Source organism: Monopterus albus, unplaced genomic scaffold (assembly GCF_001952655.1).
Source record: "Monopterus albus unplaced genomic scaffold, M_albus_1.0 scaffold44.1, whole genome shotgun sequence".
In the NCBI taxonomy this organism is placed as follows: domain Eukaryota; kingdom Metazoa; phylum Chordata; class Actinopteri; order Synbranchiformes; family Synbranchidae; genus Monopterus; species Monopterus albus.
The window spans coordinates 1,651,511-1,679,399 of record NW_018127924.1 but is presented as its reverse complement, the minus strand read 5'-3'; the positions used below and the strand labels follow the sequence as shown (position 1 = coordinate 1,679,399).

The 27,889-nt window shown below is 40.1% G+C and overlaps 2 protein-coding genes across 2 annotated transcripts in view; one reads left to right on the top strand and one right to left on the bottom strand.

The window, feature by feature from the left end:
* The window catches only part of dok6 (docking protein 6), a 47,561-nt gene extending 30,469 nt beyond the window's left edge, over positions 1 to 17,092 (bottom strand). Inside the window, exons 1-2 of the mRNA XM_020599975.1 lie at positions 16,936 to 17,092; positions 582 to 689 (exon numbers count right to left, since the gene is read on the bottom strand). Of these exons, the coding sequence (XP_020455631.1) occupies positions 582 to 689; positions 16,936 to 17,001 (174 nt within the window). The 5' untranslated portion in view covers positions 17,002 to 17,092. The remainder of the gene's footprint in view (positions 1 to 581; positions 690 to 16,935) is intronic.
* cd226 (CD226 molecule) overlaps positions 1 to 17,737 on the top strand; it is a 54,967-nt gene extending 37,230 nt beyond the window's left edge. Inside the window, exon 6 of the mRNA XM_020599972.1 lies at positions 17,086 to 17,737. Coding sequence (XP_020455628.1) covers positions 17,086 to 17,217 — 132 coding nt within the window. The 3' untranslated portion in view covers positions 17,218 to 17,737. The remainder of the gene's footprint in view (positions 1 to 17,085) is intronic.
* Positions 17,738 to 27,889: the final 10,152 nt, after the last annotated feature.

The window sequence follows — 27,889 nt, the reverse complement described above, 5'->3', positions numbered from 1 at the left end:
AAAAAGGTGGTTTAATGGAATAAAAACAACATGACAACAAAACAGGGTCCATAATACATACAACAAGGGAAGGGCAGTGATGACTAAGGAGACCAGGACGGTAAACACACAAACTAAGGACAGGAACTAGAATAGCAGGAGGATGAAAACGGACAGGTGAACAAAAAGAACCAACGTAAACAATGCAATCCACAGCACAGGAACTGTCAGCGTGGAAGACAAAGCACGTATTTCTGTGTTGCTAACCGCATAATTAGCGTGATAAGGTCAAGACAAAACGCACAGAGACTGTCAGCGTAGCATCTTACACACGTCTAAAAAAATGCGGGTCAAACACAACGGGGGGTCTGCCAGAGGTATAAATAAGGAAGCCAACAAATCACCGGAATACGCCTCAGGTGTGCGCACCGACCCACGAGTCACTAATTACCCGCTGGGACACAGCTGAGGCGTTGATCCCGCAAAAAGGGAGAGCAGGAGAGGAAAAAAAGAAAGAGGCAGGTCGTGCCGAGTGGACCTGAACACTAATCATCTTGTGTTGTTGAAGCATACTGACACAGTAGACACACTGAATCATTTACCTTGTGGAAGCTCCTGATGTAGGCTGCCTTCTCGTCTGGGTACTTCTCTAACCGTCGGGGTCCTTTACTGGAAGCCTTCTTGAACACCAGCCAACACCTACGGAAGACCTGACAACAGAGAACAAGGACAACATCTTTAGTCAGACACACTTAGGTATTCCGCTTTATCAGGACTGCATAGGTGTGGCTTGATCAGATTTTGATTGATGTTTCCCAGCAATTTGAGCAAACCCTCTAATAGCCAACAGATTGAGTGTCAGATATTACTAAATCCTGTTTCAGGTGCAGAGAAATCTGAGATCACCATTTTCCATTTGACCAGTGAATAATGTGCACACAGAAATCTCAGGGGAAATTACCAAAACATTTCTTACTACAGCAGAACACTGTGTTCATGTAGAACCCTGCTGTTCACACATTGAAACAGACTGAGAAAATGTTTTCAGGGTTTTTAAATACAGCCCCACTGCCTTAACAGTTAAGTAATGGCTGAATCTTCATGCTCCACATTTCATTACTAACTATGGATGTAAACTATGGATTGCAGCAGCAATCACTGTGTGGAAGAAATTAGCTTTCCAGATTCAAGGTAAGGCACTGGCACCAAGCAATGGCCTAAAACCGGATCCAGAATGCCTTATGCGAAAGGGATTATAATATAAAAAAATGCATTAATCTCTTTTTTTTATGGCCTGAAACTATAGGCATTAAACTGAATTTCAGTATAGATGTGTATACACAAAACAAAGGTTGTTCCAGAATTGGAAGAGTGTTTAAAACAATTCAAATTCAACAAATTGTGTTCCCAAAAAACAGCACTCTGCTGTACAAGCCTAACAACTTTATAACTTAAATTCAAAATGGAGTAATGTGCCTCCATTTATTAAAAGTTGTGTAGCACACATTCTTTTACTTTTTTGCCACACAATGCAGATTACTTTGTATTGATTACTGGACCAATCTGACCCATTCACCAAGTAAAGATGACACAAATTTAAGGTGTTGCTTCAAGGTCAAATCAAAAGAAGCACACAAGTGCATAACTAAGAAACCAGTCACATTTTATATATAAATGTCCACTTTGGGGCGGTCTTGTATGCCTTCCTTCAAGCTCGGGTCCTCTACCAGAGGCCTGAGAAAATGTTTTCAGGGTGTTTAAATACACCATGCCCATTTTGTGCAGCTGACCACAATATATATATATACATGCACACACAAAGAAATTCATTTCTAACCCTTTATATCTTTTACAGCTCTCTCAGAAGATGAATCAATAAAATCAATATTATTTTTATTTGTTGTTTATTGCTGTTGGCTATTTCGTCTATTATTATAATCACCTTAATAGGGCAATTAGAAAAGCCAGAATTCTAAAACACATCCTTCTTCTTCACGCAGTCAGTGTCAAGGCATAAAAAGCCAACAAAGACAAAACCGTGCAGTTGAGAAGCAGAATTAAAGGAGCTTTCAGGTATGCACTGCGCTCGCCGCGTGGGTTGGAAGCAGCACAGGGGAGGATGGCACACAACTTTTTTAACTTAAGCAATGGTGCTCAGCTCGGCACAGCACAGATATGTTCTTGCACCACGCAGTACATAGAAATGAATGGGCTTGATAGCAGAGCGCACACTCACTGTGTCCTATCTGAAAAGGCCTTTAGTATGACAGCTCTGAGTCCTATATGGTTGCCTACTTTTATTAGTATGAGGCTTCTCTTTCCTGTTGGAAATAGCCACTGTCACCCTGCCTGATGTATGATTGCCCTGAGCTGCATGGTTGTGTTGGGGAACTATGAATGTACAATTAATTTGTTTACTCCGCTGGTATACTTCATAAAAGGCCCACTGAGTTGAACCTGGCACTTTGCAGTAATTGACTAGAGTGGATCCCTTGGTTCTTATCGGTCTGCCTTGATGGGCTTCCATTCTAGTTAAGTGTTGCCCAGGCCCATTATAAAAAGCAAACAACAGAGAATAGTGTGCACACACTCCCTAATGCACTGTGGATCACTCTCAACACTGTCCATAAAATGCTTTAAGCAAGTAAGGAAACAAAGGAGTGATAAAATCTTACTCCAAATTGAACACACTGTATTTATTTCCATAATAATGTGTATAAAAATAAAACAGAACTGCAGCTTTGACAGAAATGAGATTAGATATGAATTGCTTTTGACAATGTTCATGAACACATTTATAATTTTAAAAGAAGTCAAATTAAAACTAGCCTCAATTTGTCTTTGAGAGCTTAAGTCAAAGCAATGCTGCCTGCTTGGTGCACACAAGGTAATTAGTGCTCAGATTAAGTCATTATACCAGCACAAAAGCAAAGCTCAGTGAGACACCTTGCACATAATAAGAACATGGAGATATGAATGGAGAGGGTTTAATTTTGTCTGTTCCACAGTTGTCGGTGCTTTGTCAAGACCGTCCTATTCTTGGGCTGTTGGTGGGTCTTATTCAGAGACACCCTTATGCTGAGTGTAATTATACAGACATGAATGACACTCCGCTGGTTTAGTGTGACCCATTTAATACCAGAACAGTGTTGAATATACTGCTTGGCAACTCCAGAAACAATGTAATGAAGCGGGCAGCTCTGGTGAAGACAAAATGATCCTAGTTTTCACTTTGAGTTGTCCTCTGGCACAACGTGTGAAAGCAATTTGACCTCCACTCACCCTGTTAAGTCCCTGTGGTCAGCTGCACAAAATGGGCATGGCAAAACGTTAACTACACAGGGCTTGGCAAACAGTATCCCATAAATAGAAGTGCAAACAAAACTGAGTATGGTGGTATAAATATTCTTAAGATAAGATGTTCACTGGTCTCCATGAAATTATTGGATAATACCTGAGAGGTGTAGAAGTACTGTAGAGAATTACTATTGACTTTTTGCACATGTTAATAATTCATTGGCATTTATTTTACAGAGCAGACACGATAAGAGAGCATCACAATTGTCAAGTCTGCTTGAAATAAAATTATTGATTTTTCCCTTTGTGTCACTCAGGGAGAAAATCTGTCACACTGTGGCTGTTTTACTTTTTTCAGATCATAAACAAGCTGATTTGATAACATTCCTCACATGAGGCTTGAAGGGAGTTAAGATAGGAAGTGGGAATTAAAGGAAACTGGCTTCATGTGACTGTGAAAATAGGAAGTGGGAATTAAAGGAAACTGGGTTCATGTGACTGTCTCTATATCATAAAGCAGGCCCATTCTATGTTTGTTCCTGCAACCATGACAATGAAGGCATGATAACAACCCAGTGAATCTAGTAGGCAGGTCAGGGTTTTCCTGATCCAAAACTATGGTCAGATAACACGTGATAATGGGTGTCTGAATGCACCTCTGTGTGTCCTGACACTATCAAAGAAACGATGAGATCACTACACATAGCAAGCCAGTTTATAAAATAGGAGGCAGCAAAATTTCAAGGGAAATCCCTCCACTTTTAGGGAAGTCTGTTTGTGGAGAGGAAAACACTTCATCAGGCACTTGACAACGTGCAGCTAGTTCATCACCACCAGCTCTTCTATGATAAACATAGGACATAAGACTGGGACTGGGACAGGGATTAGAGCCAAAGTATGATCACAGACAGACAGATGGAAGTAGACTGTTTTATGGGCTCTTATAAACGGTTCAAAAGGAAGCTGATAACAAATCTGTCTACACATAAAGTTGTGTCTTTTTATGGGGTAGTGACATTTAATGTAACAATAAATGCCTTAAAGTTCAGCTTGGGTTCCTGACAGGTAGTACTGTCACAATATATCATAGAAATGACTACTGTATGTAAAACCACAACTGAGGGGTGTGGTGGAGAATTTGGAAACTCCACATGGACCCCAGTAATGTGCCACCTTTGAAAGCTCAGAAGTTTTCTGGAAATGGTCTCAAACACAATGTCCATTCATCTCAAAGAACATTATCAAACTTCAGGCATTATTGAAGAACTGTCTCACCTCTCAATAAAATATGTTCCCTATTCCTCCCACAGGCAAAATCACTTGTCATTTGGATGAGCTGACTAAAGACATAAAAATGATTTCCAATGACAGCCTGCTTTAGGTAAATGACTAATGACACACCAGAATAAAAATAGCCATCTCTTAAAATTTCTGGAGCACTAGCAAATAATGAAACACAATCACAATATCTCAGAAGCACAAATGCATTTATTCTCCCTCAGATAGTTGACGAAATAGAGACAGATGTGGGAAGGGTTTGTAACCCCTTGATGATTCATGTGTCATACAAACTATGATTTAAAGATGATTACTGCTGCAGTACAAGCCATGAGAGTACTTCAATCAACGTAGTCCTGAAACATTCAGGAGTGATGGTAGCAAAATGGATGATTTCCAATGACAGAATACTGAGCACAGCTATAGTGATGGTAATGTCAGTTTGACAGTCAACCAATTTGATCCAAACTGAAATAAATTAACATCACTTGAATGGATTGTCATAAAAGTCTACACACTCACTTGTGGTTTCTATGGGGTGAATCCTACTGACTTTGACGAGCTGCTCAGTTTACCCCTAGCTTCACCATCATAATGACATTTGTAGTTTTGGAGTTTAATATCTTGACAACTATTGCACAGAATTTGATAAAGATATTCAAAATATTAGTTCTAACAGTTTAAAATGATCCTGGAACCTTTCTACCAGTGCCCCCAGCATATCAAAACCTTGACTGCAGTAAAATACAGTATGTTAACATCTGCTTGACTGACAGGATGATGTTCTGATGACTTTGGTGAGCCTCTGCCTCCAGCAGGTGTACATTTCTGTTCTTTATTGGAATAACTCAACAACAATTAGATGAATTTCCATCGGTTTTGTTACATGCATTCCTGTTTTTGGCTGAGTAAAGTTCCAGTGTGGCTGCCTAGAACAAGTGGGGTTCGGTGATAAGTCTCCTCAGCTGCTCTCCTCGCTTCCATAAATGTTTGTGGTGATTTATTACACTTTTTCACAATTCGCACCTCCCAAATATTGGTTTTTAAAGTTAATGTGTAAAATTTTTATTACACTAATTTGTTGTTTTTTTCTAAAATAGTGCTAATCAATATTTGTGAGGTTTTTTAAACTAGAATGTGATCAAATTTTTTTTTTTATTGTTGTAAGTAGTTTAAATAATTACTTTCGTTTAATTATATTGTGTGTTAAATAAATTTCGGAATCTTGGGGGAACTTCCTTGTCTTTTGTTGAATGAAATTTAGAAAGGAGGTAGTGACGCATGGGATTGATAAACCACTGCTATTCAATATCTCCACAAAAGCAGACACAATAACAAGTTTTGGTACGTGTGGTTAATTTGTAGCAACTTAGTTTCATTTGCATGTGATTTAATCAAGGTAAGCACAGCTGATGACCAGGTGTAATGGAACTGTGCTTTGGCACAACACAAATCTCAAATCTGGCTGCAGATTTATCCACAGTGGGACACATTGCTGCTTTCGGGTGGCTGCAGGGATTTAATGAACTTAAAGAGGAGCTTTCCATACAATATAAAGGAGCTGTGTCTATCAACATTTCTAGATCAATACAGAGAAATTTACCAAGGTTCCAGTTTTATTCACATTAAACTTTATTCTGAATGACGATTTAAATGCATCTGCTAGTTGGAGAGTGCTTTCTTTATTTACTCTTTGAGTATTATTTCATCATTGCTGCACATTTACTCAAAGTATTTACTTTGCTCTTGTAATTAACCAGACACAAATGTGGTTCTGAGGCATCCACTCTCAAGTGTGATATTTTAAACTTATTTTTCACCAGAATGACAACATTCTGCTTTGTGCTGCCTCATTTCAACAATCCTACAACCTCTGCAAAGTGAATTTCAATATAAGTAAAATAAAAAACTAAATGTTCTGCACGCCATTCATCTTTGTTAGCCTTTCAATTGCAAAGAAACAAAATATGATACAACAGGTATAGCTGCATTAGATACTAGTCTGTGTTTTGTCAAACTGCTAGCGGTCCTGTGCTTGAAGTCTTCCTCCTCATTCAGCTACCTAAGGTTTAGTGTTCCCCTGGCGATAATGACAGCTGATGGACTATGACAGACCAGCCCTGGCAATATCAGCTTCTGGTGCTGGCAATCAGTTTCAAACAGTGGTGTGGTCTATGTTTCCCTTCCCAAATCCTCCCAGGACAGTTCTACCAACAATTCTCTGCCAAATGAAATGACTACAAAAGTTTGTCTTTATTGCAACTCCGCTCCCTCTGTCACTCTTTATCCTCACCGCTGACTATCACCTTTGTCTTTATGCATATCTCATCCCACCCAACATTTTCTTCTCCATACCGACATATATTTTGTGCCACATCTAAAATGTCTGGACATTTTAGATTTGTAAGCCGCCCGACTACAGCTGTTGGCAGAGTGGCGGGGTGAGTCGGCCGTGCCCCAGTTAATCACAGATTACTTTATCTGGGCCATTCCAAATCCTCGTGTGTAATGCAGTGCTACCTTAGCAAGTAATCACCAACCACACACATGCACACACACCCGTCCTCACTTTCTCTCATAGCCTGATTTGTCTCTGTCTCTCCCCTTGCCCTTCTTTCTATTTTTCTCTAAATTTCTCTTTACCCATTCCTCATGTCCTTCTTGTGTCTATGCATGATTGGACATTCTCATGAAACATGGATGAGTCAAACTGGTCCCGAAATGTAATATCATGCTATTAGAAACCATTTATTTCCTTTGTTAAGGCCTTAAGTTATGAGTGGGTGGCATATCCAGAGACTAGATCCTGGTCACAGTGTAGCATGAGATATGATGGACAACAGGTTCTAAGTGATTTCTCACCAAAAGCAAAGGGCCCCTCTGCCCATAGGCAAAGACTGCAAGAGCAGATGATTTTAAAACAACCATGTAAAAGAGAGTAATATAATAGGCCTATAAAGAGATTGAAAAAAAAGTTAAATTAAAAGAGAAAAACAATAGAGATCAGAAAGTTTACTTAATAGAAAGTTGGGCAAGGTGAAAATGATGATGAGGTGGTGAGAACAGCTGTTGAATAAGTAGTGCGTTGGAATAGGCCAGAGCCATAGAGGGCTGTGGCCTTCCATTAGGATTCATGATAAATTACAATTTGAAACTTGTGCTCAGAGCACTGAGGATAGATCACTGTGACTTCCTTAAAAAAATCTTCCTCTTAGCCCAGATTTCAGACAGAGCAACATGTAGCTAACACAAAAAAACCCCACATGCAAATGGCACGAGGGAATGCAGGGACAGTATTTTTACTGTTGGTTCTTACTACTGTGGGGGACACAAGAGAGATGTTTGACTCATGCTGGGCCTTGAATGAGAAAACAACACAACAGTGGGCGGCTAAAGTAGCAGAGCATTCTTAAGTGTGGCACAAAAACAGCAGCTAAATTATTCTGAAGAAACTGTGGGTCAGGTGTGAGAAAGTGAAGAGGAGTGGGACTGGGACTGTACTGGGCATGGACGAAGGCTAGCAAGGGCAACACCACAGGAAAAGAGAGGACAAAGTGTTACATTGCAATCTTAATCATAACCTACCAAGCGCTTTATAATGTTGCTGGTAAAGTTATTCCATTGAATATTTTAGGCATTTGTCAGTCACCATTGGCTACACTATATAATGGTGCGGTGGACTTGCGTGCATGTGTAAGAACATTTGAACAGCAGAGCAATTTTGCTTTAAGTCACCATTATGACAGTTTCCTGTTTTGTAAACCATCCATCATCCAAACCTCTTTATGTATTACAACTTTAGTCAGCAATCTTCAGCACACACACACACACACACACACACACACACACACACAGCAATTTCCATTTAGTCCATGCACAAGGCTGAAGTGGTCACAGACAAAGCGACAGACAAAGCAGGGTTTGTTTATGGCAGAATAACTTCACCAACAAGCATACTGAGGCTGCCGCAGACAGCACGCAACAATACAGAGCACTGTTGTTCTGTGTCAGTTATTCACCACTGTGTATCCTCTAACCAGCCTGAATGCTAAACTGAGCTAAATCCATAAATGAAGGAAAATATAATCTGAATGCACAATAGCACAACAACCCATTTATGTCAAGCTGTAATTCTGGTAAAGCCTTATTTGTATGTTTCTGCTTGTGTCCAGACAAGCAAAATCAGCATATAAGCCAACAGGTGAGGGGCTGGTACATGGAGACCAAATGCAGTGCCTCAGAAGTGACCGACTATAAAGTAATATGATGAAAGGACCATGATGCAACTCCATCATTTGACTAGTTTTATTTCCATTAGCTGACCACTTGATTACCATATTAATAAAGACAGTGAAATTGAATGAGACAAAGATTCGAGCAAATATTTGCATGTTTAGCTGAATATTATGGAACTCTGAATGTCTTCCACGACACTTTGCGTGAGCAGTTGTTATTTGAATTTCATCAGAAACGCTAAAAGCGGTAATCCTCATGCTGCAGCCATTCCTCCCTGAGGATTAATCCTAAAGAGGTACACGCTCACTGATGTATGTGCTGCTTCTCTGATATGGTTAGCTGGGAAACAGCAGGCTTTGTGTCTGCAACAACTGTTTCCTCACAACAACAACAAAGAGGAGATTTGTACTTACTGGAACTAACAGCCACATTTGGTCTGCAATTCAAAAAGGACACTGAGGGAATTAACACGTGTGTGTGCAAGGAAGGGAAATGTGGATATTTATGTCAAAGAACAGGGTCCAGTGGAGTTTGTCATATTGTTTTTGGCTCATTTGCTCCCAAAGAACACACTCCCATGGAATAAGTGGGCTGTAATTCAGCATCACTGTGTGTCCCAGCATGAAATCGTTGAAGAATGCAATTATCACTTTGCCCAACAGACATTTCTCTGACATGAGAGTGAACAACTGATAACAACAGATGGGGGGAGGTGTGTGTATGAGTGGGGAGGCAGAGGGGTAATACCACTTAATGTTGACCCTGATGTCTGTTCTCAATTTCTGACTTCCTTTTATTAACCTAGATGATTCCTAATCTGCTGGCATATTAAGCTCCCACTATGATTTATGATGGGTCTAAAGTTTGCCATATTAATAGTAAGATGATGGTGCTCCTCTGTCTTCTATTGTATGTGTCGCCACAAAACTGTCCAGTGACATCATGTTTTCAATTGCTTTATGGCCTTTAAATGGTCCACTGAAGGTGCCATTCCCAAGTCCACAACTGTGTATTTGCCTCGGCAGACCTTATTCTAAATTCAGTCCCTGACCAAAACCTCTTGAGTAAATATAAAACGTGGTAATAGAAATAGAAAAGAGGTCATTTCAGCTCATTAGAATGAAGTGCAAATTTAAAAAACATCAGCAACAAGGACAAATCAGCTGTTGCATTTCATGCCGATTTGGGCATGTACCAATGTGTCAACCCCAGTAAACTGTCACCACCTTACTATTAAAAGAACTCCCCTGAGAAAGAAAGAGGGCGAGCAGGAGAGAACAGTCTACAAACTCATCCCCAGTCAAACACAAAGAGCCACCACACAGATCAGTGACATGAATATCCTGCTTATTTTCCCCATTTACACAAAAGTCCCAGATCAAAGTTTTTTCTGAAAACACACTATCTGACAATAACACAGCACCTAACAATTAATATCTCATTTTAAAAAAGCCTTCTTTAGTTAAAACATAGGCAAATTTACATTATTCAAGATGGCTATTTGCTTTTACTTAAAGCCAACATATATATTTTTTTTTTAACAAATTCATATAGTGGACTAATTAACAACACAGGAACAAAGACAAGCCTCTTAAAACATTTACAAAGAGCTGAGGCTATCTTTGGCTGCTACTGAATGTGCTTTGTAAGCAGGCTGATGAAAATTAACAGCAGAAGAAGAGCTCATTATACATCGTGACTGGAACTTTGTTATTCTAAAACAACTTAATCTTTTTAAACTTTTGTCATTGTACATACAATTGTGATTGCAAAGTGTTTTGATAACTAAACTTAAGCATTAGTCTAAATTGGAAGCCGTTTGAGAAGGATGGCTGTTATCATAGCACTAAGCATACTGACAACAACATCTGAATCTCTGATAGTCCTCAATTTAATGGCACAGATTGATATAGAAAAAAACAATCACCCTGGAAACAGTGATTTTTCCTACACCCACCCACACACGGACACGTAAAAACACCCATGCATGTACACATACTGTATGCAAATCCATATAAACACAATGCCCACATTCCGTCTGCACCCCCACACACAGACACACAAGCTGCGAGTGAGCTTATCTGCAGAGCAGAACCCTGAGAGCTGGTCTGTTGATTAATGAGCTGTGGAAGGTGAGGCAAGGAGGATGAAGCATAAGTGTTAATAGAGCTATGATGGATTTCTGTAGTCCTGGTGTTTTATAGGTGAGTCCCCAGTGTGTCTGTGCAATGTAGCAGCACAGTACCAGAGGGAACAGCGAAGCCCAAGTCCTGCATGGGAGGTGGACTATGTGGATCAGATGGACTTGAGTAACATAAAGATATATATTCACCTTTCAAAATTACACAGCGAACTCTATTACGGAAATCAATTTAGCCATATAATACTATGGGCGTTTTTATCAACCACAACACAGCAAATTGACTACAAAATATAACTTTCCTAACTTTCTTAATAACATCTTTATCAAACTTAAAAGATGAGTAAATATTCTCTCATCAGCCCACTGCTGAGACACATATCGAGGTAAACCAACTTTCTGACAACAAACGCAGAATTAAGGACAAAGACTGGACATGTTTTCAAGGTCTTTTCTGAGTTGTAATGAACCTTTTGTGTAAAAACTCTGCAGGACTCATTGCAGAATATTTTATATGCCTTAAAACATTTCTGGAGGGGATGTTTAAATTTGAGGTGTTGAATCAAATGTCTTGTGTGTTGTCTAGGTGCAGGGTCTGCTGGGATTGTAAAGATTAAATAGCCATGAAGAGAGTTCTCTTCTACTGAGCTGTGAGTTCTCTCCCAGTGGGACTAATCCCATTGGCACAGAAGAGAACTACGCACTTTACAAAACAGTTCCTAAGACAAACCTGTTATGGACAGTGCTGACTTGGTACAATTGTGAATGGATCTGAGGCGGTGCAATAGCAAGAAAAACAGCACAACAAGTGAATAGAAGAGAACAGAGGTAGGTACTGAAACTAAAGTTGTGTCTGGCATTTTGTGAGCGTGATGTTGAATGAGGGCAAGAAAACATTATCAGCCATCAATCTTTTTATGGTGCATTACTTAATCAATTGGGTTTTAGACATAACTAACTACTAATAACAGCATAACAAAAAAGCTTTTTGTTAATTAGGAACAACAGGAATCAATGATCTGAAATGTTCAAGTGGGTCCCAGGCAGGGATTTATTTATGAAAGCGACTATATAATAGTCACATTTTTCAACATGAATAAGGACTGTTGAGCTGTTGCTCCCATATCCTGCTAGAGATGCGATTCATCAGGGCCAATAAGGGCCAGTGATTTGTCCTCAGTCTTTTGTCTGATGGAAAAAACTGATGAACACCAAAGGAAACTACCACCCAGTTAATAGCACTGCATTTCTGTGAATGAATGCACCGAGTTGAAAAACATGTATCAAAAAAAAAAAGAAGCGCTGAAAGCAGACTGCAATATATACACTCGCAAAGCAGAAATAAAATAATATACAAACCAAAGAATACTCAATGCTCTTATCTGCTACAGTTTCAATTTCTGTTTGGCAATCAGAGAAAAGAGCAGGGAGCTTGGCTAATTGTGGCCAGTGGATGTAAGAATCTAATGATTTTCCAGTCAATATTATCTGAATTCTTTGCACAAGCCCAGTCACATTTATACATGCTGTTTGGAAGTCTCAGTTACTGCAAGTTTAACACAGTTTTTTCTACGCTCCACTGACAAGTACAGTTCCTGGAGTGAAAAATCTCATGACATCCACCATTCTGGCTGCCCTGTCATCTTACCCTGGACAATAGAGACACTGTTCTCCAATTTTTTGCGGTTTGGTGGGCACTTGTGCACCAACAAGGGAGAACATATCCACACACAATTACAGTACACACTCTCCATGTAGAGGGCGCTGGCCGCTGAATACAAATATCCAACTGTAAGTCAAAAAACAGCTGAAACAATGAAAGGAGAACAATACCTGATAGATAATGGAAGGGTTATTGTAGACAGAAATGAGCAGAGATCTTTACAGGGTCCCAAACCTGCTTTATTAGCACTTGTATTTATCAGTGTCTTTCCCCAAGCTTAGCATCAGGTATCGAAGCTCTCCATAACCGAATCTTTCAAATCTTTTGCCATATTTATTATTCTTGCTACCTAATTTCAGGCACATTAGGTGTTTTTCACAGGATTCTGCACTGATAAAATGAGTCCAGGGTCTGGTGGGAATTTGTGAAAATATATGAAAATGTCAAAAAGCAGAAGAAAAAGTGCTGATCATAATTTTATCTTGAGCCCGAGGCAACAAATTCAGATTGCGTTTATAATTTACAAAAATATAAAACAGAGAAAACCTGTAAATCATCAAAATGAGGAGCTGTAAAAAAGAGCTGTTACAGATTTCCTCTCTTTGTTTTAAGTCTTTAATTTGCAGAGCGCTCGTTGCCCCAAGAGAAATTGAATGCACACCCAAGATGGTTCGCTTGTAAAAAAGTAATTTAAAAAAAATCACCTGTGTAAATCCATTGACAGGCGTGTAACCCATCTTTTGCAAATGATATTCTTGTACTAAAATGATGAATAACTTAAATTCCCAGTCTGCAGACGTGATTGTTAGTTTACTGATTATTTGTTTACAGCCACACTTCTGGCTGATTGTATTTTCACTCCATTCGTGACCAGACATAATGCATTTTTTACGTGTTTTCTGCTTTGACGCAAATGTTCTGGTTTGAGCAAGGCACTCTCACAACTGTACTTAGATGGCAGTGGAAGTTTAGATATTTGAAATGAAATAAAATCGCAGTCTTCTGGTCCTACTGCACATTTTAAAGAGGTCAGTATTGAGTTGTGTGTGAAGTGTACCCATGAAACACTCTGCATTCTCTTACAATATTACATATCTACCTCAAAGCCAGGATTTGATCTACCGCTCCTTTTAAGTGTCAAACCATGTTTGTGAGTGGAGACACTGAACGGCAGACACACCTGCAGTAAACGTAAACTGACTCTGTTAAGCCTTGAAGAACAAGTTTGACAGACGGGGGGAATTTATTCAACAGCTGACCTTTTCTATTCACCACTGTGATCTTAAAACTGGGCAACTTGTACTTGGACTCAAACTGACTGACACACAAATTACTCAAAGGTCATGTTATTCAGCTTTTCAAATGGAGTCCATACCACTGATAGCATCACTGAAAAAGAGAGAGAAAGAACCGCACAGATGATGGCAACATCACTTTAGCTGTTTCTATGTGTTTTTGGCTCCTGTGAGCTTTTGGTACAGAACAAGATCAGGTCACTGTAAAAAAAATTTATTTGAGTGTTTTCTCAGAATTTTGACTTCTTTAAAAGTCAACTTTAAAGTCAGAATGCTGACAAAAAAGTCAGAGCTCAAATATATTTTTCACAGTGGCTCCAATCTTCTTCCATAGTTTGGTTTGTCCTCATGTAGTTTAAATAAAGGTGGTACAGTAGAAAGCCACAGGATTAAAATTAATAGAGAATCTACACACTGTTCTGGCAGCAGATTGCTTACTTGTTTGTCAGGTGCATGTGCGTGGCAATTCCTCATTGTTGAACCAAGCTAATTTGTGTGTGTGTGTGTGTGTGTGTGTGTGCGTGCCTTTGCACCATGTCAGGGGGAGTAGCCTGTTGCGGTTACGGAGTGTGCAGTGTGGGGTGATGACTAGAGTGCTTTTGTGCTCAGTCTCTCAACTGTCTGCAAATCAGTGAAGAAGAGAAAAGTGAGAAAAGGGGGGATAAGGTGAGGGAGATAAAGAGAAGGAAAAGAGGAGGCAAGATAAAGTAGGGGAGAGGAGATGAGAGAGACAGTGTGGGGAGTACAGGTGAGACTCAGGGGGTGGGAGGTGAGAGAACGGGAGGACAAATGAGGAAGAGGAGGGGAATGCGAGAAAGGAAAGGGGAGAGAATCAACTTGTGCACCATTGTCTCTTCAGACAACAAAGGGACAAAGGAGGCAGCTAATGTAGGAAATAATTAATATACACCAGTGGAAAAAGTAAACAAACATCCCAGATATAAATAAATATATAGAAAAAGAAAAGTGCCCCAGTTTCTATTTTTTTATAATTTGTAATTACTCTGCAGAACACAAACCTGACCTCATGGCCTCAGCCTTCACACATGATGGGGTTTGGAAATGAGCCAATCATATTGACGGATGCTGACGGGTTCACCTAAAGCTGTTGGTGCTGTTGCGGCCACTTTAATACATAATGGATTGCAAGAAGCATTCAGCTGTACCACCTTCTAATAAAAATAATGTATAACACATTTGAAATGACACACTGTTATAATAGAGACCAAGGTGGGAGCATAAGAAGCTCAGCTGAGATGCAAATCTTGATATATATGATATTTGAGAGACTTTAAGCCCAAAAAAACATTAAATAAGTTTTAACTACACATTAGGAGGAAAGCACCCAGGACAGAAATGTATGCAGCCATGTTGCTTATTGATTCATTTTCAAGCAAAAATGACACACATCATCTGGTTCCAACTCCTCCGTCAGAAGCATTTGCTGCATATAGTAAACTGAAGTTTTAGGTTTCAGACTTGGGTTTAGGGGAAAAGTCATAAATCCATGGTTCTTTTATTATTTTCAGACATTTTATAAAGCAAACAGTGAATCAACTATTCATGAAAATAACCTGATAATTAAAGACAATCCATAGTTTCTGTTATCAAATGTTTGGTCAGATCCTGTTTACTCGTCAGATCCTGTTGTTTCTTATTTTTATTTTATGTGTATTTATTTGGTTTGTTTGTTTTAACTAATCCTACTGTGGACAGATAAATACTTTCTGTCTACCCACACTGGGCATCCTCTGAGGCCATCGCAGCATAGTTTTTTCATGATAAAACAGCAGCAAGTGGCAGAGGGCTGAAGGAGTGGGCGATCAGGACACAAACAGTTTTTCTCCACAAACAGCAGGATGAGATGTGGAGCTGGCAGAGACAGGGCACCCACCTTGATGACAGCCAAAACAACATGTGTCCTGAGTCACAGACCCTCCACACGCTCACACTACCTCTTTTTGTCAGTGTCTCTAGCTACTAGTATATCAGAGAAATAAATAAACTGTTCCAGCTGTACATGAGTAAGTTACTTTGCATTATAACAACAACAACAACAAATATCTTGTGCTTTCATTTGAAAGATCAGGATTATGTTGTTCAAGTCCCTTAGGGACAGTAAAGGCTTCAGTGATTACACTCAAAGAGCAAACAGCAAACAACAGTAAAACAGTGCTGATGAAGCCAGGTGATGTTATGAGAAGGAAGACCTCATTAGCCTCCATCATCACACTTTATCAGAGGACAGGGAGTGTGCCTGCTCTGTGAGCGTAATGGGCTGGAAGCATGAACAAAAGCAGATGGCTTTATGAGTCATACGATAAGGAGCTCAAAATTCAAAATATATCGTTCATTTCAGTGTACACAGTCAAGTCACTTTTCTCTTGGCTTTATCTCAAAGGAAATGCATTATCAAGGCACAGAGGAGCTGCCATCATTCAACAAAATCAGCTAGATTTCAATTAGTTGTCTCACTACTGGGAGCAATTCATTAAGGCTGAAAGAGAGCTGAAGTACAGTAAAGCTGTGCTGACTGATAAAAGGCTAATAACAGGATCATTTGTGCAGTGATAAATGACATTCCCAATATTCCTATTATATTGTCCATCCTAGTATCCATATGTTAATTTGCTCCTCACAGTAATAGACTATGTTATGGTGTGGTTAATGTTTTTACAGAGCATCTTAATCAAAAGTGAGTTTACTGTCATTTTATCATAGCATTTCTAAGTCTTTATGGGGAGCTTATCTTGTGTCTAACTGCACTTTTGGTTTTAAAAGAGTGTGTTATCTGTCTAAACAGTAACAAAACTACATAGAGCATAACTTTCTACAACGCGTAAAAGTTAAAGGAATCTGAAAACAAAACAGGAATATGATATAGTCTGCAGCTACAAGCACACATCATCTATATGTTACCAATATCTCAGTATATAAGTACATTTATTTCAAAATTCACAGAGAAACGTGGCCACTGTTTGCGCTGCTCTGGTCTGTCCCCTTATTTCTCCTCCGCCGCGCTAGAGAGCAAGTGCAACAGTACTCACCCCCAGTTTCTTACTCCGTATCCTCACGTATCCTTGTTTGACTATGTCGTTGAAGTTGGAAGCCATGGTAGCTTCCTGCCCGAGGGTGTAAAATTAGATGAAGTAACCTCTATTTGAAATCGCGTTTTTGTTTGTTTGCTTTTACATTAGACTCGCTCGCTCCAACATCCAGCAGGAGGAGAGCGAGCCCTGGGCAACCTGCTCCAATGTCAGCGCTCAGGCTGGCCGGCTTCAGCAGCGCGATCCATCCGAGAGAGGAGGGAGATACCATTCATCAGCTGATTCACTCCAGTCCGAGAGGAGAGCAGAGGAGAGTTGCGCTTCCTGGAACACACCACTACAGAGTGTGGGTGGGTGGGTTATATCTGCGGAGGGGGGTGTCGTTAAATCAAGGGGCTACCAGATATTTCTCCAAATCAAAGGCGCACCACTTAAAAATGCCTTTCTTCTTTTCTCTCTTTATTGTATTTTAACATTGTCAAAAGGCTACTATTAATGAGCTGATGACAGTGACCCATTTCCCAAGGCACTTGATTGAAAACTATCTGAACCGGATGCTATTACATCATGCTGACTGCAGATATGAGGTGCTGTGGCTGCATTGATTAAAATGAGGCCAAGAAGTGCATAACTTCTAAAATATATTCATGCAATTGGACACTGAAATTAATTAGATAATGTGATGCTATTCTACATGAACTCTAAACTAGGTCATTGACTATTACACAAATATTACAAGTTACATATCAGATGTGTCGAGCCAGGAGATGTATCCTTTGTGAGTTGAAATAAAGTATTTTAGGAGCCAGTACAGTCCAGTGTCTTGTAAGGGGGATGGGGGGGCCCATCTGAGTGAATGCAGGTTCAGTCCAGTCACATTGCTTACACAGTGCATCTGTGTTAACTCACAAGTTCACCATCAGAAAACCCAGTTTACCCAGACACAAAAACTGCCAAAGGTCGGAGTAGTGCCGGTAGCCCTGCCCAACATCTTACCAAAGATGCACCAGGAAAATGACCCCCAACATCTGTTGAACCTATAGTACCATCAAACTAATGTAAAATGCTTCTTTATTATAAAAGCTGCTTTATTACACAAACAACTGATCCTGTGCTGAGAAAGAGGGCTTTGTTCGCTGCTACATAGATGGCTGCCACTTTGAGATGTGCTGTTCTGTCAAGTGTCAGTTATTGAATCTAGAAAACTCAGTGGCTGTATTTTCTGTTGTGCTCATATGAGTCACAAGGGCACACAAAATACCCCTCCAACAAACAGCTTGACATTGATTGTTTTCATGTCTCCCTGGAAGTGTCCTCAAATTTCAGACTTGTCAAAGTTGTTTTGTCTTCATAATCCTCGCTGAGCAACATGGCCCCATTCATCCTCTGACAGCAACGATGTTTTTTATTGCACTCTAGTGACTGCCAAGAACTGTCCTAGTTTTGGGGAAGTAATTGCCTGCCATGATACAACCATTTTAGCCTCGTTTGGTCTCAGGTAGGCTGCTACACAAACCAACATATGGCCCTAACATACATGAATGGCTGCCAAGTAGGTCAGAAGTGACCTTGGCAGCTGTTCTCTGCTCAAGAGCAAAAAGACCTCCACCAAGGTCACTAGGAAATTATCTGTAGAAAACAACTCTTGTCCAATATGGCAACTCCTCAGGTACTGACCTCATTTTCATAGATGTTCACATAGATGACCACATATCCCTTTGCATCTATGATTAAGGCTGTGCTACTCGCAGAAAAACTGTGCCATTTATTAAAACACTAAATATTCCTAAAAAAACCTACCCTGATTGTTTATTTAGTCACAGCCAAGCCAAATGCAAAGTTTAAATTGTTTGATGGTCTGGTAAAATATTAAACTTGCATTAGCATTAGATGCTTAGGTTTTGTCAGTGCTATTTGGCAAACACTCACAACACAAAAAACTAAATAATGAACACACTCTAAATAGATAAGAAGGTGTGAATGAGTACAAAGGGGGGAGAGAGATGCCAGGTAAGCACTTTTACCTGTGGGTGTGTGAGTGGAAATAAAGATCACATAAGCAGAGTTATGGTAATGTTCTACTCCGGGTTCCTGTACTCCAGCTTTTTACAGCAACCCATATCAGCCTGATATGTTAATAGGCACAGTGGGATTTGGGTTTGATTAAATGACAATGCCTGCAGTCTGGAAAAAGAAAACATTTCTCAGAAGAGATGTATGCTGCTTTGCGCTCAGTGGGTCTTTGGCCATGCAAGGAGGACACCGGTTAGTCACACAGTATAGGACACTTAAGGTCGTGTGTATTCCCAGAGGGTCGAGCCATGACATGTTTGTGATTTACTCCATAACCGTTAGGAGTAGAAATGGTTCTAGGGCCTCTTTGTCCTTCTGTAAAGGGTGAGTCGTGAGAGTGGGAAATTCAAGAGGGTCCTTTACTTGAGTCACAGATGAATGTAGTGTGTAAGCCGCCTGCTTGTGCAAATTAATTTCCAAGGTAATCCGTCATATACACCTTTCATGATTGTCTGCTTTAAATTCTACCGATCTATAATGAGGTGATATGATTTATTCAGAGAAGATTTGTAATTGCACAAGTCAAAACGTGAAATAAGGAAAGTGAGTGAAAGGGAAAACAGAAAAGACGTGGACACATGAGGGGGAAATATAAAATTTGGAAGAAGAGAGTCAAGAATCTTTATTCTCCTTTCTAAAATCAGGAACATTTATTTGTTACTAAATGCTTATGTACACTGTTATTTTGGATAGACAGTATCTGGGATCCCTTTTTGGACTTGAGAGAGCTGCTTTGCTTTTCTATACTTTCCTGTCTTTGACTCCGATTGTGCCGCCAAAATGAACCCAAGGTGTTGTAACATTTCAAAAGGCAATATCTTTTTTTTTTTTTTTCTAGTTGTTGAAATGAAACATGATTACGTGCTTAGCAGTCTTGAATAGCATTCTATGTTCTAAGATGTTTAAAGTGTGTTAAAATGTTATCCTTTTACATAATTCAGTGAAATGAAACTGTGATGTTTTGTTACAGGAAATGTATTTTTGTTACAAGGTATATGGAAAAAAAAAAAGGATTGTCAGCCAGTGGCAATAGTTCTAATTTAATTCCTGTTGTGCTTTGTATGCTCTTTTTCATTGTCATTTTATTGTACTCTGGTTTAAAAGAAGGTGCAATATCTTATTTCATTTTTGAAACAAAGATGGGTTCTCTAATATTTTGACAGACTTTTAACTTGTAGTTTTAAGATGTTCTCTTTTTTTTTTTTTTTCCAAATGAAAATGTCACGGATAATTTATTACATTGATCTAATGAAAGAATTTAGGGGGATGTTGCAAATAGCTTTTTTGCCTTTACTACCTTGTAAAACTGTGTATATATGGTCTCGTATTTGCTTTCTTTACCAGGTAGGATGTGTTCATAAACCAGGTCAGGTCAGACGTGATGTGGATGCCCAGGAACTTGATGTTATCCACTTGCTCCACCACCTCCCTGTGTATGAGAAGAGGAGCATATTTTGTCTTCCTGGACCTCCTATAATCCACAATGACCTCCTTAGTTTTGTTGGTGTTCAGGAGAAGATTGTTATCTGAACACCACCTTGTCAGGTGCTGGATCTCCTGTCTGTAGTGAGTCTCATTGTCTGAGATGAGACCCACTACAGTGGTGTCATCTGCAAATTTAACTACTGTGTTTGTGGGGTAAATGGCATCACAGTCATGGGTAAACGGAGTGAAGAGAACTGGGCTGAGCACACAGCCCTGTGGTGTGCCTGTGTTCAGGACCAGTGTGGATGATGTGCAGCTTCCGATTCTCACCACTTGAGGCCTGTTAGTGAGGAAGTCCTTAATCCAATGACATGTCATTGCAGGCATTCCCAGATTGTGCAGTTTCAGTGCAAGTTTGTCTGGGATTACAGTATTAAATGCCAAATTGAAGTCAACAAATAGCATCCTGACATACTGTAAGTGTTAGGATGCTCCAGGTGGGACAGAGCTGTGTGTAATGCTATTGAGACAGCAACCTCTGTTGATCAATTCTCTCTGTAGGCGAAATGATGGCTGTCCAGACCAAGAGGGATGACGTCCTTGATGTGCTTTAGAATGATCGTCTTAAAGCACTTCATAATTACTGGTGTCAGAGCAACAGGGCTGTAATCATTGAGGCAGGTGGCAGCTGATTTCTTGGGCACAAGCACAATGATGGAGGACTTGAGGCACACAGGGACTGAAGCAAGATGCAGGGACAGGTTAAAAATGTCCAAGAAACCTCCTGCCAGTTGGTCAGCACAAAGCTTCATAACCCAGCCTGACACCCTGTCTGTTCCCGCAGCTTTGTGTTGATCCTCAGGGTGGAGCTCACCTGAGGGAGTTGTACAGTTCCTCTGCTGCCAGGTGTATGGAAGCGTGCAAAAAAACTATTCAGAGTGTCAGGGAGGGTGGGATCATGGCTGACCTGCTGGTTGTTGCCTCTGTAGTCTGTTATTGTTTTGATGCCTCTCCACATACTCTGTGCCCCTCAATGTGCTGTTTGTACCTGTGTTTGGCCAGCCAGATGCCCTTCTTTAGTTCTTTCCGGGCCCTGCTGTAGGCCAGCCTGTCACCTGATCTGAAGGCAGTGTCCCGAGCTTTGAGCAGACGTGAGATCTGAAGGCAGCGTCCCGAGCTTTGAGCAGACGTGACACTGTACTGTCCAACCATGGTTTCTGGTTTGGAAAAACCCTAAGACAGACAAGAGCCTGGGCCTAATGAAAGAATCAGTCTCTCTCAGAGAAAGGCTATACCTACTGCTGTTTTGACCCAGTCTCTGTATCCTAAATTGGGGTCCATACCATGCCAGTGTGAGACTGAACCCTGGGTTGGATCTCTGGAGATTTAACTGTTCTGCTGCTGTGGCATGTCTCATAAAAATGACCAGGGGAGGCAGAATCCTCAGGGCTTGACACTCAGCTGCTTGTGGAAGACAGAGCAGTGAAATAGGTGCCTTGTTCCACTCCCACGAGGAAGATGAAATGTTTTCTTGATCTTTTTTTTCCCCCACACAACACAGACTACAAATTTAATTCATACACTGTGAAAATGAAGGAGTGACCTTTCTTGCATCACTGACCATCTAATTCATTTTAATAATTTTCTCATATAAATAATAAGATAATTAACAATTTAGAGCCATTGTTCCTATCAGTTCTTTTGGAGCTGGTACACAGAGCAGTTTTTTAAATCATAATAAAAAAAATCCACCTTCATGTTATAAAAACTTTATTAATTTGACATTATACTGTAAGACTGACATTGTGTTTGCTGTGATGTCCTTAATGTTTAAATATTATTTTGGAGGTGTTTATTTCCTCACTGTTTTTGGTCATCTTTCTCTCCCACGTTCCAGAATGCGGTCAAAGTCAGCTGCAGCACACCACGTGTTAAGCTTGTAGGGATTCATGCCAAAGGACTCCCCAGCTGAACAGAGTCTGGAGAGTATGAATCAGCATCTTTAAGGCTGCAGGACACTCTCCCTCCTCCTCTCCCTACTCCTTACTGTGTCACTGAATCTACATCACTCCAGAAATTGTAATTATCTTCTGATCAGCACATGTGATGCTGTGTTGGAAATAGACAAGCGTGATTAATATGGATACCCTGTAGAGGGCAATATTGTCTGCATGATAAGGTCTACTTTGGAAGTGCTGTTTTAAGTCTTAATGTTTATACTGTACGATAATGAGATGCTTATTCAGTAATTTCGTTTATAAAATGTTGCAAATTACAGTACAAGATGTGTAACAAATGGCTGCATCAAAACAACACTTAGTTAAGGAGTTAAAGCTATGGTGTATTCCTTTTAAATCTATGCACAAAAGTTGCATTACCACAAATAAAAACTAAGATGCTTACTGCTTCACTGTTGCTACAGTAGCTCCTGAGATACAGAAGACAACAGCTTTATCACTGCACATCTCATTCAACATGACTCATATTAATATGAGTACATCAGATGGTCAGAATGCCTTTGCAAAAGATTTCTGTCCTGTGCTTCTACTGAGTTTGACAACAGTTTTAACAAGCATAAGCAGACAGCACTGTGAGCGCTGCAGGCTACTGGCTTACCTACTTAATATGAAAGATTTGATATTAAACAGGTGGTGTTTGTGCTTTGCTCTGTGACCGTGGTTTGTGGGCCCTTCTTCAGGACTGGCAGAAGCACATGTCTCCAGTGCTCATCGTCCAGGGTGGGACAAAGCTACTCTTTTACATTCAGAGCCCGCTTCACAACAGCTCATGTGTGAACGTGGAAAAAGAGTGGAAATCAAACCTCCTCTGTAAATACAGGAAAGCTTAGTGATGACGTCAGAGGCGAGGAACAGTCTCCCCCGTGATTTTGTAGGCCATCATTGGTGCCTGACTCATTGCAGCTCTTTATGTTTTGCACCATGATCCTAGTATCAATGCAGCAGTGCGCTTCTGTCATGGAGTTGTATTTGGCCTATCGCCCACTCACCATAAGTCTGTCTACAGTACTATGTGTTGCAAGCAGCTACTAGAAGCATCATTTTTGCTGACTTGCAAAAACTTGAAAAGAAACTTATTTTGGGGCTTCTTTTGATGAACTGTAGTTTTTTTTTTCATTTTTCATTTTTTATTCTCTGCTCTTCTTCCAACCCCTTGGCCCTCTCCCACTTCCTTTTTCTTGTATTATGACTGACTGCAAAGGAGTGTGTGTGCCCATCTAGCATGCGTGGTCTTTGTGTGTGTGACCCCCAGTGCTTTTCAGGGTGCTTCTTGTTGACTTGCCAGGCATCTTACACTCTGTTCCAGTTCTTTCTTAGCATTTATTTTTCTCTCCTTTGAAAACAAGTGTTTGTTTAACAAGCTGTATTCCTGAGCTATTATATTGTTATTATTAGCACACGTTCAACCAAGCCACATCTGGAGGATAAACAGGAACCTCTGTCCACTGAGACAGCTGACCTCTAGAAATTTCCCCTGATTACATTCCTCCAAAGGAAAGATATGAAACTGTTTCTTTAAATGCCCAGGTTTGACTTGTCATTATTTATTCTGAGGGGCAGCTCTAACAGCAGAGCAGTCTGGGAGGCAGCCAGCCCCTCCTGAAAAGCTACAGTAAGCACAGTGGTTGTTTTAGGAAAGGCTTTTACATGTGGCCCACACTGGCATGGAGAGCATAACACTGCTTCACTGGCATCCATTTATACAGGAGCCAATGCCAGTGTTAGTGTCTGTGTGCAAATTGTTGACAATAAATATAGTTTGAAGTGCAGTTTGTTTTTCCTTGGTAAAACAGCTTTGGAAATATGAACATATGTTAGTCACTTTCACATATAGTAAAGGGAGGACTGTGGCATAGAAGCAGCCCAGGAGTTCGACCAAGGGCACAGCCCAGCACAACCAGCACACGCCTTGTCCCATCTAGTTCAACAACACAGAGGTGGCCTGAACAGTTTTTCTGCTTCTTGGAGTTTATAGCTACATGGCTCTCTAACAGCTGATTGTGAATCAGCTTCTGTCTTCTGTCTCTGTTACTCTTTCATATATTTTTTTAAACTCTGGAATCATTTCACCTTCTTTACTTTCTCCATGTTTCTGTCAATACTGTTGCATCCTGAGTTTTTGTTTCTCACCTCCTCACTCCTTTCATTCTCCAAATATAAAACACATTTCTGCACAACTACTAACTATAATGAATTAATAAATGATGTTGTATAATTAAGTGTTATGAGCTCTGGGTTCCTTTGCAAGCCAACTTCATATAAATTGGCAACAAAGCTGATACATGTAAAGGTTAAAGTGACTTTTAAAATACCTTTAGACCCACTTAAGTGATCAGAACAATCTAGTCAAGCTGTGGCCTTTTATTTGACCGGTTACTATTTTTAATTAAGAAGTCTTATCATGAACTCTGATTCACTCTGTCCCATGACAGTGACTCCTGCAGTGTTTACAGTGTATGTGCTTCAGCTCTAAGCTTACATTTGTTTGTTTTGGAGATGCAAAAATGAGTGACCCTAGAAATTGTGAAAGAAACTGAGAGGGAGCCCAATTTTAGTGCATTAACAAATGTAAAGTCTGTGCAAACATTATTCCAAAAATTACATATATATAGTGCTAGCAACTTAAAGTTTATTCACCTGAGAATAGAGTAGGACCATATGAACAAAATAATCTTGTTGCAGCAAAGGCTCACATGTTTCTAAAGTTTCTATCCAACAAAGGATCCTTTTCTCTGAAAAAGCCTCCTTTGTTTGTGTTGGACTGAAAACAGAGGGACTATTTGATTTGTTAAAGCCTCCTGCAGTTCACCTGGTACAACACACCGGCCAAGTCTGAGTTGTTGATGTTGTGTAGTTGCCCTGTCAGATGGCATTATTGTATTCCAAGAATTCAATATGCACCGCTGCCTCACATGTACAAAAATATTTAACATCTTAACTTTTAATCTTCCATCTTTTGCCCCAGCTTACACATTATCTGCTATTCTAGTTGAATTCACCAGTTGAATGTACTTGAGAAACAATTTGAATACATGTTCTATCAGAATCAGAATCAGCTTTATTGGCCAGGTGTGTTGGACACACGAGGAATTTGATTCTGGTACAGCGGCTCTCAATGTGTATGTACATATCAACAAGCAAAGGACAAATATAAATAATATACATATACACACACACACAATCTGGATTCAACGGATTTATATGTACAGTGTATATTTACCGGTATTATTGTTCATTCATACTGTCGTGGGTTAACTGTTAAATCAGAGTGACCTGGGGGAAAAAATTGTCCCTGTGCCTGGTTGTCTTGGCGTACAGTGACCTGTTACGCTGTCCAGAGGGGAGGAGTTCAAACAGGTTGTGTCCCGGGTGTGAGGGGTCTGCAGAAATCTTCTCTGCCCTCCTTTTGAGGTGTACAGGTCCTCCACGGAGGGCAGGCTTGTACCAATGATCTTTTATGCAGTCCTGACTGTCCGCTGAAATCTGTACTTGTCCTGTTTGGTTGCTGAGCCAAACCAAACAGTGATGGAGGTGCAGAGAACAGACTCGATGATTCCTCTGTAGAACTGTATCAGCGGCTCCTGGGGCAGGTCAAACGTCCTGAGTTGGCGCAGGAAGTACATCCTCTGCTGTCCCTTCCTGGTGATGGTCCTGATGTTGGACGTCCACTTCAGGTCCTGGGAGATAGTGGTGTCCCGCAGGGGTCAGTATTGGGCCCCAAACTATTCAATCTATATATTAATGACATATTTAATGTTTCACAGTTACTTAAGTGTGTTTTGTTTGCAGATGACACCAATATTTTCTATTGTGATCACTATGATATGCTCATTAATGCTGTAAATACTGAATTAAGGAAAATTTAAAAAATAGATAGTAATAAATTATCTTTATGAAGTATGGGGAAATAACTACAATAATTCAATACAGTCACTAGTAATTTTACAAAAAGGGCTATGCGGATCATACATAAGGTTGAATATTTTGAGCATAAAAATCCACTTTTTTTCAAATCAAAGTTATTAAAAATTCAGGATCTTGTTAAAATCAACATGGTACAATTTCTATTTAAAGCATTTCACAATCTATTTCCTGCTAATATTCAAAATTTAATACCAATGGTCAGAACTACTAGGAGGAGTTTCTGTGTGTCTGTATGTGGGGTTAAACTATGGAATGGTTTGGGACTTGAATATAAACAATGTCAAAATATTTACCAATTTAAAGCACTCTATAAACAGAAGGTTCTGTCACAGTACAGAGAGGACGGGGTTTAATTCTTTGAAGATGTATTTGTAGGTTGTATCATTTACCTTGTAGGTGTCCGGATTATCATCGTTGGGAGGACTGCTACTCTTACCAGTGGTGTTATATGGCGTTTTGTTTATTTGTTTTGTATGTTGTTTGTTGGTCCTTTTGTTTTCTTTTCCTTGCACTTGTGTATATATTTATGTATATATATAGAAATTGGATGTTTGGTTAGTATTAATTAATAAGGAAGTAGCCACTATGTTTTTGTTTTATTGTAACTGACCAGGGTTAGCTTAAATAAGCTTGACTTCTTCCCACTCCGTTTCGAGCAATTGATTGAGGTATGTTGTTAATGTAAGGGACTATACCTTGTAGGGATTGACTGTATTATTGTTTTGTTATATGTCACTATTGCTCGAAATAAATTCTTAAACCTAAAAAAAACCTAACCTAAAATAAGTATCACACAGACAGGGAGGAGCAAGATCCCCAGATGATCGACACCCTGAGGACTGATAAGGACGCCCTTCAACGTGAGCTTGAGACTGTAAAGCTCGCTCACATAAAGAGGGAGGAGCAAGATCTCCAAGTGATCGACACCCTGAGGACTGATAAAGACGCCCTTCAACATGAGCTTGTGAGTGAAAAGCTCACTCGCGCAGACAGGGTGGAGCATGATCTTGAACTGATTAACAATTTGAGAACTGATAAAGACACCCTTCAAAGTGAACTTGAGACTGAGAAGCTCGCTCACGCAAACAGGGCAGTGCAGGACCAGGAATTAATTAACACCTTGAGGGCTGAACAGGAAACCCTTCGTCAAAAGATGGCGGAGGAGATTATGATCATGCAGAAATGATGATAAGGACATGTTTTATCAGAAAAAGATGGAGGAGCTGAGAAATCAGCTCAAGGTTCAGACCTCACTCAACCTCCAGCTCTCCACTGAGTTCAGTGCCTCTCCTTTCCTCTCTCTCTATGCTCCTATATGCCACCATTACACATCACTAACTTTGTGTCTCCTCTCTCCCGTAGTGTGTCCTCTCTTTCTCCCTGTACTTTTCTGTAGGTAGCCGGCCACATCAACCTGACCAGTGTTTGACTGTTTGTTGTGTCTTGTTGCTTTTCTTCTTTTGTCTCTCCTCTATCCACTCACCCAACCGGTCGAGGCCGGAGGGCGCCCACCA